This window comes from Anoplopoma fimbria, chromosome 13, assembly GCF_027596085.1.
Source record: "Anoplopoma fimbria isolate UVic2021 breed Golden Eagle Sablefish chromosome 13, Afim_UVic_2022, whole genome shotgun sequence".
Lineage (NCBI taxonomy): Eukaryota > Metazoa > Chordata > Actinopteri > Perciformes > Anoplopomatidae > Anoplopoma > Anoplopoma fimbria.
This window is the reverse complement of record NC_072461.1, coordinates 26,523,336-26,542,497: the sequence shown is the minus strand read 5'-3', so window position 1 is coordinate 26,542,497 and position 19,162 is coordinate 26,523,336. Positions and strand designations below refer to the sequence as shown.

Sequence of the window (19,162 nt, the reverse complement as noted above, 5' to 3'; positions counted from 1 at the left end):
CTGCCCATACATAGCAAAACCAGGAGGTAAACAGAAGTCATAGCTTGTTTATGAGGCAGAATTTAAGTTTGTACTCTTCAAAGTTAGACATTTTGATGGTGTTTTTTTTTCTTCACCTAAACAAATCCGATTCAAATGTCTGCAACTTAAAGCAATGTTTTGGTTAATCTGTAATTTGATCCAATAGGATTGACTTTTCTGGCTGTTTTATTGCCTACTACTATACTATACAAACTATCTTTGATGGGTGGAACTGGGCTCCGTAAGTGTCTGATGGCTTTGCAGCTGCCACCAGTCATGCGGGGACATTCACATAACTGTTTTGCTGAAAATATCCAGTGTGCAGTCTGTGTGTAACTCTGGATAATAATCTAAACAACTGTTAAAGACCCCATGGAATGGCACTTGTACTTAGAGACAGGGAGGGGCGGGAGAAACCAAAGACTGTATATAAGAAGTGGACATAGTCATCATGACATCATCCATTGGTCTGTGGATTGCCGTTAGGAATAAGGCCTTGCAACCGATGAACGGAAGTAGATATATTTGGAATGCTGACTAGTGACTTAAAGACGCTGTATTCGGCTGTGGTAGCTACATTGACCTGTCAATCACCTGCTTTATGGTCTGTTTGACTCTAAATGGAGCATCATTTACTAAATGAACATCATGCTGTATTGAAGAAGACTTGAAACTAGAGATTGAGACCATAAACTCATGTTTACAATGTTTACTGAGGGAATAAATCAAGAGAGAAGTAGAGTCATTTTCTCATAGACTTCTATGCAACCAGAGGAGTCGCCCCCTGCTGGACAGTAGAGAGAATGCAAGTTTTAAGACACTCCTGCATCGGCATTACTTGGCAAAACTGGAGGTTGAAGCCTGGGAGAAACACCGGCACTCATCTCAATCCAAACACTGAAATATCGGTGGTTTTTTTTTTTTCTTGAGATGCACAGTTTCTTCTTCTTCCTTCTTCTTCTTCCTCCTTCTTCTTCCTCCTATGCTGACGAGTTCCATGTTGTCATCCCTTTTGTAGAAGGAGCTGTCGGGTCATAAGAACATCGTCGGCTACCTGGACTCCACCATAAACGCCGTGTCAGACAGCGTCTGGGAGGTCCTGATCCTCATGGAATACTGTAAAGGTACAGCCCCCACACATGTTCTGAAACCTTCACATATGATCGCTTTATACTCATTCAATTCAGCTTCATTGAAGTTTTTTTATTTGGGTTAGTTAGTATTCTTTTGGGGCAATTAAACTTTAAATTAAAGCAAAACATTTATGAATGGCTATAACTCCATGTTGTTCCTTCAAATGTGAGTTTTAGGGGTTTTTGGTCCTTATTGCACACTGTAGCAACGATGGCGGATGATGTGCGGTTCTTCATATCACATCGCCACTTAAAAAATAAAGCCAACTTTACTGCACATTGGTAAATGAATAGATTCTAGCATTCACAACCTATTTACATTTAGTTTATCAGGCTGTGTAGTTAAATAAGAAAAAAATATATATATCTAATAGTTTAATGGGTTGTTGCCGCCTTGTTGTTACCTTGTGTGGCCCCTCTATTGATTGTGGCAGTACGCTGACTCTCGAGCAGTTTTGCCCTCATTGGAAAAGTTTACATGCAAACATCACTCTGATAACTGTATAATCAGATAGGTGCAGCCTTTAAGTGGAGACATATTTAGTTAACATAGGAATGGATTGAAACATTTATTCTAATCATGGCCGTCTGGTGGCAGGTAAAACATATTTTGCTTTAATTTTCTGTTATTGTCTTCAAAACAAGCCCGATTTTCCAATAAAAGCAGAAGGTACTGTCATTTACTCAAATGACACATTGCATTTCCAATGTCTTAGTGTTATGGTGACCTTAGACAATTTAAACTTAAAATGGCAAAAGAAAAATGCCATTTGCCATTTTGTAAATATTGAGTGTGAATCAGGTCGTCTTGTTCTGCTTGGGTTTGTGAAGTTAGAAAAATGTAGTTTTGTGAGACTGAAAACACCAAAACATGCCGGCTGGTTCTTGGTTTTATGAGCCTAAACCAGTGACTCGAGTCCTGAAGCTTGCTTTGTCCGCCTCTCTCCTGCAGCGGGTCAGGTGGTGAAGCAGATGAACCAGCGGTTGAATGTTGGTTTCAGCGAGGCCGAGGTCCTCCACGTCTTCTGTGACTCCTGCGAGGCCGTGGCCCGCCTGCATCAGTGCAAGACGCCCGTCATCCACAGAGACCTCAAGGTGACTTTACCTCCGTCCCTCTTCTCCTCTGAACACCTTTATCTTCTATGGTATCAATACTATATCAATACATCGCCCAGCCCTAGCTCGCATACACAGTATAGTATATTTTATGATTCTTCTCGGATAAACATCAAATTTAATTTCCCATTAAAGAAAACTTTCAAAAATGTTAGTTCTTAGAAAGTTGGAATCGGCAGGTCAGACTTTGAAAAACTCTTCAATCATCCAAGACAATTCAAATCGTTGGATCTCATCTAGCAACTTATCGACTAATTGTTAAGGTCTAACTCTAACCCCAGAAAAAATCCCAAATAATCATGACTTCTTTAAATTCCCTGGAGGAAGACACTAAACCCCGACCTGCTGGCTTCCTCTGAGCTCCTCTGTCCAACCAACAAAACATGTGATACCATTTGTGAAAGGTTGTACTTCTTGATTCTGGTTTGTACTTGTTGAGGTTCCGTAGTTCAAAACTTTATTACTCCTTTCAACCTTGACAAATGCAGCGCATACCAAACCCACTCTTTACATTCTTACCTTTTGCAATAAAAGCCCTCGGCATATAATATTCACATGCCAGTATTTTGCATTTTCGTGTAATTTATTAATCAAACCCTCTGTGTGTAAAGGCCTTAACTCTCAGCTAACTCCTCAGAATAGATTTTTTTCAAATCACGGCTGGCTACGAGCCAGATTTACCCTCATTTCTCTGATGCTCGGAGGCCATCGGTGGCGGGTTCCCACCCTCGTTGAATCCTCCTCAGTGCCCACATCAGTGGGCCGCTGTACTCCGTCCAGTTGGACAAGCCTCTAAACAGTGCGGTCCCTTCAGCTCCACAGGCCCGTCCTCTGTTCGCTGTCTGTGTCTATCTGTTCAGCCTACACAGCTTACATAACATCGCGGGGACACAAAAGACCAAGGAGGCCCAGTCACGCATCGCCGGGGGAAGTGAGAGTGCAGAAAAAGAAAAGCCCCTTAACCCTGAGCTGTCAACAGTGTTGAGACACTGTGGTGCTTTCATTAGCTCAGCGTTTCCTTGAACAGTTTGAAGTCTTTCTTTGGCCTCTTCTGTGTAGAAGCTCCTGCAAATTCAATTCTGTCTTTCTATTTTCAGATTATTATAGATTACATTTTATAATCTTGTAGCACTTTGTTTGCCGTCTGTCGCCTCCTTTTTTGCTACTCGTTTCCCATCTTTTCCTCCAAATACCTTCATTTCTTTCTAGCATATAGTCAGTCATTCCTCATACCTTTCTTTGCTGTTTGTATGTTGTTACTCAGAATTTGAAGTTGAAAAATATCGATGTTGTGATTGACCAGTTTTAACCGTAACCGCGCTTACATAAGTCAACGATTTCATAACTGTAAGAGTCAAAGAAGTTTCGATATCTATGATATCCTGATTCCTGCGTTGATGAACTGTGAACACAAATCTCATACGTCACAGAACTTGTGTGTGCACCGGTTTGTTTAGTGTGTGTGTGAGTCATGCCACTCGCACCTGAAGCGCTGAGAGGAAGAAATGTAAAAATGTCAGAGGGAACAGACATTCAAGCCTTATATCTGGCAAAAAATGTCTTAAATTGGCGATGTTGGAGTATTTTTTTCTCTAAAAAAAAGGCCAGGGACTCAAGTAAACCGTGGATTCATTACACAGTTTAGACATCATGAAAAAAAGTATTACTGCTGTTCATTGGATAGATAAAAAAGAAAGAAAAGCGATCTCGATATTGGCATTAATGCTTTGTAGTTTTTTGTCTTATTCTAGCGTTACAAATTTGTACAACAAATCTTATTTTTAAATAGGCAGGAAGAAAGCTAGTAACGTTGGTAACGTTTGCAGCTAACAGCTGTTGTTAACAAATTGCACTGTGGTGCGTTCAAGCTCCGTTCAGTGAAATAAATTTGGACAAAAGTAAATTATAACGTCATCATGATGTTATCAAATGTTATCTTGTTTAATGTAGTTTTGGTGAATAACTTCAATACATCCAGTTCTTTAAAGAAGATGTTTTCATAGCAACATAATAAATATAAGAGTGGAAATTATGGCCTTTTTAATTTCATCACACTCACTCTGAGCAGATTATAATGCATAATTTAAATTACTAATAACAAGATTTTTATTTCCTAATCATTTGAATTGCATGATTTATGCAAATAACCACTATAGATGACTTAAACAAAGTAAAAGGATATAGTTGAAGATGATAATAAATATTTTAGTTCATTAGCTATACGTCTATTAGAAATATTCTGGTTAATAATAAAATATTGAAATCACATTTTACAGCTCTGGCCTCACACTCCAAAAACAAACACATCTGCTAAAACACAAATGAGATGCACATGTTTTTTCAGACCGACTTGTTCCTTCTCTCTAACTGACCGCCAAAATAAAAGACAAAATGAAGGTTCCTCATAGTAACTTTTACTATTACAACTTTTGCAATACAGAGCAGGTTTACGATGTAAAATATTAACCTCAAACACAGCAATATAAAAGAAAGAATTGCAGTTGTAACACTTTCACAATGGCAGGAGCTTTTACTTTCCTTCCTTACGTCTTACACAAACATGTTTGCGTCTCTTGCTGAGTTATTTTATTTTCGTTTTCTTTGGCTGCTTCATGTTTGACTGCAAATGCAGATCTAAACGTTCTGGGGTTTCAGCTCTGTTATTGGATGATGAAGTGACTTTCCTCATGTTTTTTCTTTCTTCATTAAAAAGTATAAAACTTCTGTCTCTTCCTGTTCCAGGTTGAAAACATCCTGCTGAACGACCAGGGGAATTATGTTCTGTGTGACTTCGGAAGCTCCACTCACAAGATTCTGCTGCCACATAAAGATGGAGTGACCGCCGTGGAGGACGAGATTAAGAAGTAAGTTTTCTTCATCAGTGGAAGACATGTCACTCAATACAGTAGTTCATAAAAACCCTAATATACCTGCCACTTCAATGCTCTGGCTGCTGCAACAATATAAAGTAATGTGAAACTATTGCCTATAAAGACCTGCCTATAATGGGCCTGCTGCACCACAGGAACTTTGGGGGAAAAACCCAAAATTGTTTTTAAAAACTCAGGAAATTAACCTGCATTTCCACCACAGGAACATGTTTTAGTTTCTTTTTTAGTTCATGCCCCCCCAAAAAAAGTCCCTGCTACCCAGAGAGTACTTAATTATGGCCTAAGACATACCAAGGACTTCTGATTATTAATAATAATAATAATAATAAAAAAAAACACTCAAACTAAGGCCTCAAGATTTTACAGCATGGATTTTTGGATGTCATTTTTTTTGCCGTTTTTTTATGGAAAAAATGAAAAAAGGGAACCAACAAGAGAGACTACAGGGATAATACGAGCAACTTCAAGTTGTTGTGAGGAACTTTTATCTGGTTCTGAACCAGTCTCAGTTTAGTCCTGATCCTCTATAGACCTCCATCAGTAAACGAGACCATCAGAGAGAAGATCGTCTGTTTCTATAAAGTTATTCTTAAAGCTCGTCATCGGAGACACCGGGTCGGATTCTGGAGAAACCAGATGAAATCATGAAGGTTCACCAGAAACTCCTTCAGCTCAAAGACCAGCAGAGACCAGTCCACTGTGGACAGACCCAGACCCGACACCACGCTGCTGGAGACCCGGGCCGTATTACTGGACCCGCTGGAGGGAAGGGAGGCAACGGGAGAACCAGAACCAGGACTGAGCGGTGGCAGACTGTCAGAGCCTTATGCAGTAAAATTAGAGTTTTTCTAAAGGGACTCTGGTGCTCAGAAACACTACCACATTGTAATTGACCGCCAAAATCGACACAAAATTAAAGTTCCTTGTAGTTTTTCTAAATTAAATTGAATAATTACACTTTTTTTTGGTAATTGTTTTTAATGCAGTTACATTCAAAAGTGTCTCCTTTACAAAATCAATGCAAAAATCACACGAGGAAATAACAGCATCCTGTTTTGAACGTGGTAGAATAATAATTCTGGAGATCCAAGACCTACAAATCAACCTGCACACTCTACACACACCACTGTTCGTCTGTCAGAAGACTCCAAACTAAACAAAATCTGTAGTTGTTGCTGTCAAATACAGTGTTGCTGCAACTCAACGTCTGTTTATTTCTGTCCACAAATCAACCGGAGTGGATCAGAAGAGCTCCGTTACCCAAACACAGAGCTGCACTAGCGTTCACCCGATGACGGTGTATTGGTGAAGCAGTAAATATGACGAGCCTGTGCGGTGAAGTTGAAGTGTCTGTTCTGTGTTTGTGTTTCAAATCACAGCAGATCTGTCTGTTATCTTTCCCACATTTATAGCTCTGCTGTGTGTGTGTGTGTGTGTGGTGTGTGTTGTGTGGTTATCGGCAGTTTATGACCGTGTGTAAACGCTCCGTCTTCATGACGCCGGTCGTACAGAAACCATCAGTCCTCTGAACTCTGGACAGGCTTTACATGTTCACAACTCAGCTGGGTTTATTCCGAAACCAACCAGCTGCTTTGGTTATTATCAGAATGACTATGAATAGAAAAACAAACAAAATATTGGGCTCTGAAAGAACAAAGCAATCTTTCCATCTAGATTTTTTAAATTTTTTAAATTTTCGTCTTCTTCTTCTTCTTCTTCTTCTTCTTCTTCTTCTTCTTCTTCTTCTTCTTCTTCTTCTTCTTCGCCTTCTTCTTCTTCGCCTACTTCTTCTTCACGTTCTTCTTCTTCTTCGCCTTCTTCTTCTTCTTCTTCTTCTTCTTCACGTTCTTCTTCTTCGCCTTCTTCTTCGCTGCCTTCTTCTTCGCTGCCTTCTTCTTCGCCGCCTTCTTCTTCTTTGCCTTCTTCACCTTCTTCTTCGCCTTCTTCTTCTTCTTCTTTCTTCTTCTTCTTCTTCGCTTTCTTCTTCTTCTTCGCCTACTTCTTCTTCACGTTCTTCTTCTTCTTCGCCTACTTCTTCTTTGCCTTCTTCGCCTTCTTCCTTCTTCTTCTTCTTCTTTGCCTTCTTCTTCTTCTTCTTCACCTTCTTCTTCGCCTTCTTCGCTTTTCTTATTCTTATGAATAATGTAGTGGCCAAAATAAATATCATACTTTGAGTTCATCCCATGTTTTGTGTATAAAATAAAAGACTTACTAAAAGTAACTACAGCTGGCAAAGAAAGCATACAGCAGAGTAAACAATACTAGACTTCTCTTTTTTTTAATGTGGCGGAGTAGAAGTATAAAGCAGCATCAAATGAGGAACGAGAACCTCACTACTCTGGTTAGAGCAGACTGGGGACTGTTGCAACAGAGATACAGATAATTATGACACACAATAAAGTTCACGATATTTATTTGAATGGAAGAAGTCAGATGTTGCAACTGACTCCAACATGTTAAAAAACCCACAATATCTCACTTATTTGTCTTTTAATAAATGTACTAATTCCTTCCTAATGTATGTTGCTTAGTCACTTGAACTTTGACCTGCCTCTGACTACTTCCTGTTTGTGTGTCTCACAGGTACACGACCCTTTCATATCGAGCGCCGGAGATGATTAACTTGTACGCAGGGAAAGCCATCACCACTAAGGCTGATATATGGGTAAGGGACTACTTTGTTTGTGTATGTATGTGTGTGTGTGTGTGTGTGTGTGTACAGTATCTGTGTGTGTGTGTGTGTGTGTGTGTGTGTGTGTGTGTGTGTGTGCAGGGTGTGTTTGTCCTGGTGTGTCCCGTGTGTCATGCCCCTGCAGGGCTGGTTTGTCCTGGCAGTGTCCCGGGTGTCACTCTGCCCCAACAGGTTCCTCCGCCTGCCCTCCCTCTCTCTGTCTCTCTCTGTCTCTCTCTGTCTCTCTCTCTCTCTCTGTCTCTCTCTCTCTCTCTCTCTCTCTGTCTCTCTCTCTGTCTCTCTCTATCTCTGTCTCTCTCTCTCTCTCTCTCTCTCTCTCTCTCTCTGTCTCTCTCCTCTATCTCTCTCTCTCTCTCTCCCTTATCTCTTTCTCTCTCTCCTTCCCTCCCTCTCTCTCTCTCTCTCCCTCTCCCTCCCTGCTCGCCCCGGGCTGTTTGCCTCCACCAGCTCTCCAACAACGTTTTTCCCTCATGAAACATTGAGCAACATAATTCCCAACACTCCGCCTGTCCTCTTCTATTCCCCCCCCCTGTTTGAGATAATTTGGCACAGTTGAGGACCTTGTGTGAAGAAGATATCTGCTGTTATTTTTAAAAGGTAGCGAGGCAGGAACAAGGTCTTGGACAGCAGCCATTTTTGGGAGCGGTGTAAATTGATGCACACTGGGAGATAAATCCAGCCAGCATGTGAAGATGTAGCTGTTAACGGGACGCTCTGTGGGCGTCTGTCGTTTGAATCAAGACCTAAAAAGAGTGCTAAAAAACATTTTTTAGAAACCTCTGCACCCCAAAAACCTGCAGGCGGGATTGAAAAGCATGTTTACTTTAAACAATCACCAGATCTCCACCGTTTATCATAGACAGAAGCTGTAAAAACAAACAACTAAATTTAGTCAGATTTTCATCTTTCTGACGGCCCTTGAGCACATCATGTGAGACAAACTCATGTCTACATATCTCATTTAAAATCTGCCCCCGAAATCAAACCTTTTGCTTTAACATGATCCTGTTAAAAACATGAATTTCTTGCAATAATTTGCAAAAAATGATATGCATTCAGCGAATTAGTCCATGTAAAGGTCTATAACAGGAACAGTTGATGAAGTTTTAAGTCAACTGACAAATAATTACTTTTTAATAAAGTGTCCCGGTGACACTGTGCAGAAGGATGGCTACTTCTTCCTGTCTTACTTTGCCCTTTTCTCAGATTTGCAGGGGTCAAGTCGATTCATTTACACACAATCTGGGTTGATACATTTTAATGCCAGCCACTGAAACCTTTTTATATTCATTCTGATGCATCATTCTGCAGTGATGGTTATAAACAACATGAATAAACAGAAGCTTTAATCCGGCCTCTGTGGGACGTACAAGAAAAACACCAATTTCCTGTGGACTACCCTTTTGCATTCTTACTTCCTGTTCTAAGTTTAGCCATGTGTTTGCAGAAACTCTGCCGTTTTCTACCTCATGTCTGGATTAATCCATGCATTTTTTTGGGGGGGTTCATTGGAGGATACGCTGTCTGACTCAGAGTAGGAGTTTAGTATCAGCCTGGATTAGCTCGTGAACAGTATCCGTCTTCAGATGGAGCGCTTACAGGAAGAAAAAAATAAAACATCCCCTAAACGCTGTGGCTAATTCCAAAGTCTCTTTCATGTCTAAACTGCATCATCAACAAAAAGATGCCAGAGCCAAATATAGCCGACTGAATATATGATTTGGGAGCAGAGCTCTTTAGCATGTGGATTTGTTTGGACAGACGTATTACCAGGGGAGCAATAACAAAGACTCTGGGCCTGTCTTTTTATTTTTTAAAGCAGCTTTTTTAGCCTCTGACATAAGGAACATTAATTATTTTGCGGTCCTGTGTAGCTCAAAGGGTGGAGAGGGACAACAACAGGGTCAGGGCTTCTCTTATCCACACGGATGGACTGCACTGGACATGTTTAAAGGGATAGTTTGGATGTTTAGAAGTGTGTATGAGGTTCTTCTCCATAGTCAGTGTTTTACTGCAGTAGATGGAGTTTAGAGAAACAGACAAAGCAATGTTCTGCTGTGGGTGTATTTTAGACACCTTAAAGAATCAAAATCAGTTTAATTGTACGCTATAAAATAAGAATATTTTGGAGCTTTATCATGCTGTCAGACAGCCCTTTCTGATAGGGAACTGAAGCTGTTGTCTATGCTCTCTTCAAAGACACAAGACTCCATTGACAGTAGTTTCTCTATTTCAGTGTACATTCTCAACTGTTAGATATTTACTCAGGCAGAGTAACTATACCTTGATTTCCAAACAATATGTGTCTGTATTACTGAGCATTAAAAACTGACAAGCTTTGGTCAGATGCGCAGTCTTCTTTTTCTTATTATTTATCAGATATTTCCCCTTTTTTAGTCATAATTGTGCTGATTTTAAGTTGTATTTTTGTTTAAGCAAATTTCCTTTACAAAGCTCTGTTGTGTTAAGACAAAAGTTAGCTGTAGTGCATTTGAGGTAGGGGTGTTAAAAAACAAGATATTTATATTGTGTTGATAATATATGTATAAGTGATAATATTGTGTGCCTCTTATAATATTAGAGTAGGTCTGTGAAGAAAATCTGTAACAATAACTGTGTGTGTGTGTGTGTGTGTGTGTGTGTGTGTGTGTGTGCAAATGAATGATTTGAGTGTAATTCATTTGCCAAAAAAGACAAACAAATTAAAAGTTGAGGTTGACGGATTTATTTATTGTTTTAATTATTATTATTAGTAGTAGTATTATCATTGTTAGGATTATTTATACATACATATTTTTCAAATTTTCTATAGGTATTACAATAATATTGTTTTTGTGAATTCTTTGTAATAATCGTGTAGTGGAAATCTGATATTGTGACAGCCCTATTTGAGGTTTGGCTCTTTTTGTTCATAATAAAAAAAGAAAAATGTAATGCTGAGAGAAATTGTATAATCAAAGAAAGTATAGCTGGAATACAGTACTCTAAGGTATCATGTTGGTTCCGTCATTAAATATTGTCGAGTCACACCTCGATCTGTGAGTGTTCAGGTTTTTCTTAACGCCTCTCTGTTTCCTCCACAGGCTCTTGGATGCTTGTTGTACAAGCTGTGTTTCTTCGCGCTTCCATTTGGGGAGAGTCAAGTTGCCATATGTGACGGAACCTTTATCGTTCCAGATAACTCCAAATTCTCCTACAAGCTGCACTGTTTAATCCGTGAGTTTGAGACTAAACACGGATTCATGATGTCTGAATGTTTATTCTAATGACTTTAGATTTATAAATTTATAACTCATCACCTTGTATCACTATTTAGTGAAACACTTTTATTTCTCCATTTTTAAACAGTATTTTAGAGTTGCATACCCTTCTCTAGTGTGTACAAGTACTTTTTTATGCCATATCTTTAGTTTACTCTGTTACGTAGAACTGTAGAAAAGGTCTAAAAGCTTTCTCCACATGATGGAGTTTGACTGTAGGCTTTACTATGTCAAAAGTATTTTCACGAAAACATTTTAGATTTGGATTTATTTCAAACATGTCAAAAACAATAAGAAAACAAAACAACAATAATAATGAAATGAAAAGTAAACATGTACAGAAAAAAACAACAAATAGATGAATATATTATGTCTAAAAAGGTTCTTATATAGTTCTACCCCTTTCTATAACTTAAATAAATTACCTTAATGTTTATCACTTAAACACATATATAAACACCTTTTATATAAAAATAATACATATAAAATAAGTATACACAGGAGGCAGCAAAGGGAGTTCATGTTTTTGTTTTAAATTTCATATATTTCTGTCATAAATTAGCTTATTTTCTCGCACATCTTGTTCTGTGTTAAGATAAAACTTTATTAATCCAGAAGGAGATTCTTGAAACGACATTGACAGTGTTCCCTTTTCTGCCGCGTTCTCCCGCAGACAAACAAGGATAGTTGTTGTGCATTTACACAACCTCAGCCTGTTTGAACCAGTTATTCACAGCCAGCCTCTTTTCAACTTACTCCACTTCCCTAAATGCATCCTGCAATGCAGCTTCCCTTTTTTAAAATGTAATTATTTGACCAACAGCTCCACCAAGTGGCCAAAGAGAGACGATGCACATCAGCCAGTGAAGTAAAATGAACCCTCTCTTGTCTTTTTTTCCAGGATATATGCTCGAACCAGAGCTGGAGAAGAGACCCGACATTTACCAGGTGTCCTACTTTGCCTTCAAATTAGCTGGAAAAGACTGTCCAGTGCCAAATCTCTTTGTAAGTCACCGCAATGGATCAAACGCCGTGGTTTTAGCATTTGAGGTAATTTGCATATTTATATAATTTTCCTTTTTCCTCCAGAACTCTCCCATCCCTACGTCGCTTCCGGAGCCTCTAACTGCTAGTGAGGTCGCTGCTCGGAAAAGCATGACGAAAGCCAGGTAATGATAGTTTTTTTATGATATATCAGGATGGCACAAACTACAACCCCTGCTGTACAAACACCACATGTGGAGGGACAGGATTTTTTTGTATAACAACAACATCTGACTCCTTCTCTGCAGGATAACAGACGACGTCGGCCCGACAGAAACCTCCATAGCTCCCAGACAGAGACCAAAAGCGGCAAACAGTAACGTCCTGCCGCTCGCCAACACTGTCACCCCCGTCAAGATGACCGCGCCTTCAGCACCCGTCAGCAACGGCCAGAAAGGTTCGTTAAACATGAAAGAGATTGGTATTTTATATATATATATAGATATAGATGTTTCCATTATCTCGAGGGTATGTTCTTATCTTTATATCCCAAAAATTGAGAGGAAAATAGACCATAAAATTGAGAACTTAAACATAAGTTTCCACCAAGAAGTTTAGTAACTAATAAGTAATATGAATCCATCTGTCTGTACCTGTCCTCTCAGCTTCCACCCCCGCCTCTGCGCCGCCATCCATGCAGCCCCAGCCTGGCAGTCAGCAGCACCGAGTCCTGCAGCAGCTGCAGCCCGGTGACCTGCGTCTCCAGCAGCTACAGCAACAACAGCAACACCAACAGCACCAACAGCACCAACAACACCAACAAGCAGTGCAGCAACAACATGCAAACGCGCAGCAACTTCAATACCTCCAGGTACTTTCAGCACACTGACATCTGGAACCGTCACTAAGAGAAAGACCTTATCCTGTACTCAAAGACCCTGAGGCGTGTTCCTGCAGCATTACGACTGTCCCACTGTCAGATTGTCGAGTGTTTGAAGGCTCTCTATCAGACATTTTGAACCCTTTATGAACACTTTTCAGAGTTGCAAAAGAAGCTAATACACCACACCCATCATTCTACTTCAAATACTCATTGCAAAGGATAGTTTGCTGCACCTACTTCTGGTATCAATTGATTTATCCATTTCAATTTGTATATCCCAAAATCACAAATTACAAATTTGCCTCAGAGGGCTTTACAATCTGTGCACATATGACATCCTCTGACCCAGAACCCTCACATCGGCACAGGAAAAACTCCCATAAAAGAACAACAGAGGAGGGATCCTTCTCCCAGGATGGACACAATGCAATAGATGTAACGTGTACAGAATGAACAACATAACAGATTTACAAAACATTCAATGCATGTGACATAAATGATTCATTTAATAAGAGTAGAAAGCAGAATAATTATGAAAAAAACAATATTAATAGTAGCCGTGGATATGGTAGAATAATAATGATAATAATATTAAAAGCAGTAATGGTATCATAATAATAGTGATGTGACTAATAATATATTGCTTTAATAAAGGTAAAATAAATATACGTTTAAATAGTGATTTTTGTCAGTGAACTATCTGTTACAGTCACGTCTAAAAAGCTTTGATTGTGCGTGCAAAACTTACAAAAATTCAGAGGTGCACAAAACGCGCCGTGACCACTTCAAGCACGACTCACGGGCCGTGATTTAGAGAGGACATTGAGATTGGGCATGAATGTATTTAATCCTTTTACTACCTTCCTCAGTACCAACAGGCTGTGCAGCAGTCCCTCCAGCTTCAGCAGCAGCAGCAGCAGCAGGCTCTCCTCCAGCAGCAGCAGCAGCAGCAGCAGCTGATGATGCAGCCGATGTACCAGCAGCAGGTCGCTCAGGCCCAGGCCCAAGCTCACGCTCACGCCCAGGCTCAGTACGCAGCCATGGTGAGTTCTGTCAGACGTCTGAACCAAACGGCTTCAATTTTACTTTTGTTTGTGTTTTTGAAGCACAGTCGAAGGATGCTTTCTAACTCCGAATCACGACGGCATTTCAGAGCAGAAGATTTCAGTCCAAAACTGCAATAAATAGTTTGAGCAAATGACAGCGAAACACATGGAGACACAGCGTGAAGTAACACGGCGCTGAGTATTTCATCTTAATGTCAGAACGACCCCTAAAAATGAGCTCTCTCTCTCTCTCTGTTCCAAACACTGGCAGTGGAGTCGCTTTCCCCGTCCGTGCCAAGCAGCATTGGAAGCAGACGCTCAAATAAAACTTCCTACTGACTCAGTCCAAATATTCAGAAAACTAGTATTTACTCAGATACTGAATCAAACACACAAACACAGGTCCTCCCAAATGCGCTCTGCTAGGGCGGAGCAATTTTTAGCCCGTTTCCCACCGAAACGCGCACCATCTGTTTTTATTTCAGAAGGCAATCTGGTCGGAGCGAAAGCCCACGAGGGGGATCGAACAGAGGGTGAAACCGAGCAGTTTCATCCTGACATATGAAGCGCTTCACATGCAGGGGAAGAGAGCACCTCTTCAAAAACAAAAAAATACTGTTCTTATTCCCAAGGCACCTGCGAAATGTTGAAAAGCAGCGTTTTTCTCCCTGACCTCAGACCTGCTCTTGTTGTGATGAGGGAGCTTTGCTAAGTGGCTGCACATTTGAAACATGGTGTAATGACAACAGATCAACTTTTAATTTGTGCAGTCATTTTAAAAAAGCACAACAGTGCAGAAGTTTTTTACTCATATGTTTTGTTAAGAAAACATGGAAAAGGGAGGTAGAGGATGGAGCAACAATGCAAAATGAAGATTAAAAGTAATAATAGAAACATTCTTTCTTTTTGAGTTTATTGTTTTAAGGAGTTCACGTAAATATCATTCTTCTATTCGAAGATCTGCACTGTGTTGCTCTTTTGTATATCTGAGCTTTAGTCCCTTAACAGTGCTGCTAGATACTTCTCATGTTCCTCAAGTTAAAATGGGTTATTATGGCTTTAGATATCTGAGAATAAGAAAGATTTCTTTAATTCTTCTCTCTGATGGAGAAAAATAAGTTTTTGAAGATGTCTAATCTCTATAAACAGATTCTGCATTCATTCATTTCGATTCTGAAGCCTTCTGGTGATCGTTTTGTAGTCAAAACACAATCTTGGAAAAAAAGCTTTTTATTGGTTAAATTAAAATGAGCTTGTAAACTGGCTACCTGAGAAACAATCTGGTCATAGTCTCGCATTTCAAGTTGCCAATCGGACCGTAAACAATGAGCAGCGAACGGGGAAAAAATGATGCTCCTTGTCCACGACACTTGTATTGATCAGACTGATAGCTGATGGGTTCAGATATTTGAAAGAAGAACAATCCATCAGGAGAAAAAATGTCATTTGGTGAGGAAAATAGTGGAGAAAGGGGAACATTTAGCAGCTTAAAGAGTCCGATCATTTCTAAGGAGCTGGTGGAGACCAAACCAGATTTAAAAGGAGGGTGAATAGGGAGACGATGAATGAATGAAAGTCTTGCTCTGCTGTATACATAGGAAACTAGCTGATAATGTTAATACTTTTTATTAATCAGGTTTTTGTGAAAAGAAAACCTGTCTGAGGCGATCTTTAGTGTTTTGTTCAGTTTGCTGTCCGACTTTCTGTTTGACTCTCATCCCTTCATCCCTCCCCTCCACCGTGTCCCCAGCTTTACCAAAATCCAGAACTGGTTTTCTAACAAAAACATTTCATCATCTCGTTGCCGTCATTGTGCGCCATAAAAATCAAAAAGGTCCGTCCCTCATTCCCTTCCCCCCTCTTCTCCCTCTCTTCCTCCCCTAACAGCTGCACCAGTACCAACAGGCTTTTGTCCAGCAGCAACAACAACAACAGCATCATCAACAACAACAACAACAACAACAACATCATCAGCAGCAGCATCATCACCCTCCCGCTCAGCAGCCTCTCCCCTACATGTCCTCCCCTCTTGAGTTCCAGATCCCACTGGGTTCCTACAACGCCACCACTCCCACTGCCAGAGTCGCAACTGGGCAGCTGGGCGGACCATCGCCTGTGGATCCCTCGTACAATAACCCTGGGTAACGTCCCCTGAACGCATCATACTGTTGGACTTGTATGTCTCACTTTATCCGGAAGAAAATTCTGTTTCTTTCTAGGTATTAAAAAAAGAAATGCAGCATAAATATTTTGAGTTTGCACATTCTCATTGAAAGTTCAGGTATATATTTTAATGATATAGTATATAATTAACTTTAATGCCTACACAGCCTCTATTGCCTTATTCAGTATATAATTAGTTAATTAAAAAACATTCCAAATGTGTATTCTTTACTTTTCTGATCGGTGACCGCTCTCATACTCTAACTTTCTTTTTACTTAAGGAAATGTTCCTTGTTTATAAAGGATGACATAAGCAAGCTTGATTTTAGTTCCCCAACTAATAGAGGCTGTTTTCCACCATTGTAATAGTAATTCAAATATCTTAACACACACTTTTACTCTGAGAGGAACAGAGAGAAACACATTTTCTCTCTTTCTTCATCCTGCAAAAAAAATTATATAAAATGAATACATTAAAAGAGGCAAGTGGGAGCAGAATAAAAGGACATCAATTACTTACATAATGTCACTTCTGCCTGTTGTTTTTACTTTTAAAAAGGTCATATAGTAAAGCCATAAGTCCTAAAAGTTATAAAAAAGTCATAGTATATCTTGTTGAACAAAGTCATACATTTTAGAAAGTCATTAAAAAGTCATGTAAAAATCAGTACAGTATGACAAAAAGTCTCAGTATAGCATGTTGAAAAAAGTTTTTAAAAAGTCATAGTATAGTATGTTGAAAGAAAAGTAATTAAAAATGCATTGTATATTATGCCAGTATGATTTGGCGCAGAAAAAGGACAGCGTTTATTTACATAATGTCAATTCTGCCTGTTGTATTAACTTCTGAAAAAGTCCGACACACATATGTTAACAAGTCTCAAACAAACAGGAGGTAAGAGTTAAAAGTTCCTCCTTGAACTTCTAGATTTATGTTATTTGGGGGGGTATTTTTGCTTTTATTTGAAGGATGTCAGTATAGAAATTGTGGCAGATATGCAACAGTTTAACAGTCTTACTCCTCTGTCATTCCTGTCGCAGTAATATGTTTATCAGAGGTGATTCCTACCATCAACAGGTCGTCTCTGCTCTTCTGTCTCCACAGTAGAAACCCTCTCCTCTCGTCTGACGGCATCACGCCGCCGTCTCAGAGCTGCAACAGCGCCGTCAGTCACCCCCCCGACATGTCGCGCTGGAACCCTTTCGGAGAGGACAACTTCTCCAAGCTGACCGAGGAGGAGCTCATCGACCGCGAGTTTGACCTGCTGAGAGCAAGCAAGTGACCCCGACAGTTATTTATATCTAAAGAAATGTTACGGATTCAGTGTTTTGTATTGTGTGCTATTTTTAACACATTTTCCTAGGAAAATGCAGACATTTTATATCTCATGATTGTCTACTACTGTGTTTATTTTTGCTTTAGCCTTCTGCACTCCAAGCAGTCTCTTAGTGTGTTTTTTCCTGTCACCTCTTATTCTTTCTGGCCTTGTTTTCTTTATTGCAATACATAAGTCCTGCTTCTCTATGGAAACGGAACAATCATGCCTAGAAGTAGAAAAACCCACAATAACTCTTTTTGACCGTATAACACAGTAACTAAGCCTTAAATCATAACAAAAGAGAAAAAAAAACGATTTTTATTTCTTTGATGATTTATTTTACAAAGATTGGAATCCATATTTCCAACATTTTTCCAAGTGTCCACAAGTTTTACCAATGTTAGTAAAAAAGATTTTGGTTCCACATGCTATATATTAAACTATTTACATTTTTACAACCTGTAAAAATGGTTGCTTCTCCTCTCCTCTCTGCTCTGTGCTCAGCAGACTGCAGTTCAGTCGAAGTTTCACTATTTGTTTTTTGTTACATGACTGCCGAATCAATCACGACTTCTTAGTTGCTATGAGCAGCACAGAATTTTATGTTGTTTACAGGATTTGTTTAAAGCAAACGTTTTTCTTTGGGGTCAGGTTTTAAAATAAAACATGTAGAATAAAATGTTTTTGATGAAATAGCACAAGTTTAGGCTTTGATTTAGTTGCTTTTTCTGAGGGAAGCGTTTGTCACACATGATGCATTCAACAACCACCAGAAAGATAAAAATCTTACAATTACGTCGTTGTTTTTTTTTTTTATGACTTCTGGCTGATAAAACAGTGCAGTTTTGGCAATTGTTTTTTAGAAAATATGCTTTTCAATCCCGCTGGCAGGTTTTAGGGTTCAGAGGGTTAAAATAAGGTAACATTTTGATTTGTGCAGTCCTGGACAGAACTTTTCTGTTTCTGAATTCTCTCTAGTTTTGGTATATCTTGTCATAACTATGTGTGTTTGTACAAAAAGTATTTCTGGTTTAATAAAACAGAGGTGTTTTTAAGAAAATTCACCTTTCTGAACCACAACATGGATCACATTTTATTAGCGTTAAAGTAAAATTCTATATTAAATGTGATTTAGCTAGATGCTACAGCTGTATATGATCTAACTATCCCCCCCCCCCCACAGATAAACCAGTGGAGAGAACAGCCAGCGTGGAAACAGACCGACTGCAGCCTGCCGCCCACGCCGCCAAACCCCCACTACCAGAGGACCTGTTCGGCTCGGTCCCGTTCGTGGCCAGCGCAGGCAAGTCTTAGAGGAGTCTCTGCAGAGAGGACCCGACACTGTGGAGCCACCTGCCCCCCACCCCAACCCACCCCCACCCTCTCATGTCCAGCTCTTCTGTTCCCACAGTGGAGCTTTAGAAACCAATGACCAGTTTTTGTTCCCCAATGATAAGTCAGATTCTGTCAGTATCAAACATTAGGAACAGGTGAGTTAGAGGCTCCTCTGTGACTAAATGAGAGGTAAAAGCTCCTTTCTTTATTCCCTACAATCAACTCTTTCCTTTTTAATCCCGGGGTTTGGAGGTGATCATTCCTAACTGCTCTGCTTGGAACAACAAAACCTTTTATGCAAATCAGCTGGAAGAAGTGT

At 39.7% G+C, this 19,162-nt stretch overlaps 1 protein-coding gene across 3 annotated transcripts in view; it reads left to right on the top strand.

Moving 5' to 3' along the window:
- Nucleotides 1-19,162, top strand: part of bmp2k (BMP2 inducible kinase) — a 50,187-nt gene that overhangs the window by 20,870 nt on the left and 10,155 nt on the right. For 2 of the 3 annotated variants that reach the window (XM_054611770.1, XM_054611771.1), the window contains exons 4-16: nucleotides 1,040-1,145; nucleotides 2,107-2,249; nucleotides 5,013-5,134; nucleotides 7,745-7,826; nucleotides 10,937-11,069; nucleotides 12,015-12,118; nucleotides 12,203-12,282; nucleotides 12,406-12,554; nucleotides 12,763-12,968; nucleotides 13,850-14,023; nucleotides 15,914-16,167; nucleotides 17,295-17,464; nucleotides 18,692-18,811. In XM_054611770.1, the coding sequence (XP_054467745.1) occupies nucleotides 1,040-1,145; nucleotides 2,107-2,249; nucleotides 5,013-5,134; nucleotides 7,745-7,826; nucleotides 10,937-11,069; nucleotides 12,015-12,118; nucleotides 12,203-12,282; nucleotides 12,406-12,554; nucleotides 12,763-12,968; nucleotides 13,850-14,023; nucleotides 15,914-16,167; nucleotides 17,295-17,464; nucleotides 18,692-18,811 (1,843 nt within the window). Of the gene's footprint in view, nucleotides 1-1,039; nucleotides 1,146-2,106; nucleotides 2,250-5,012; nucleotides 5,135-7,744; nucleotides 7,827-10,936; nucleotides 11,070-12,014; nucleotides 12,119-12,202; nucleotides 12,283-12,405; nucleotides 12,555-12,762; nucleotides 12,969-13,849; nucleotides 14,024-15,913; nucleotides 16,168-17,294; nucleotides 17,465-18,691; nucleotides 18,812-19,162 lie in introns of those variants that run through there. The other variant, XM_054611772.1, reaches the window with a different exon arrangement.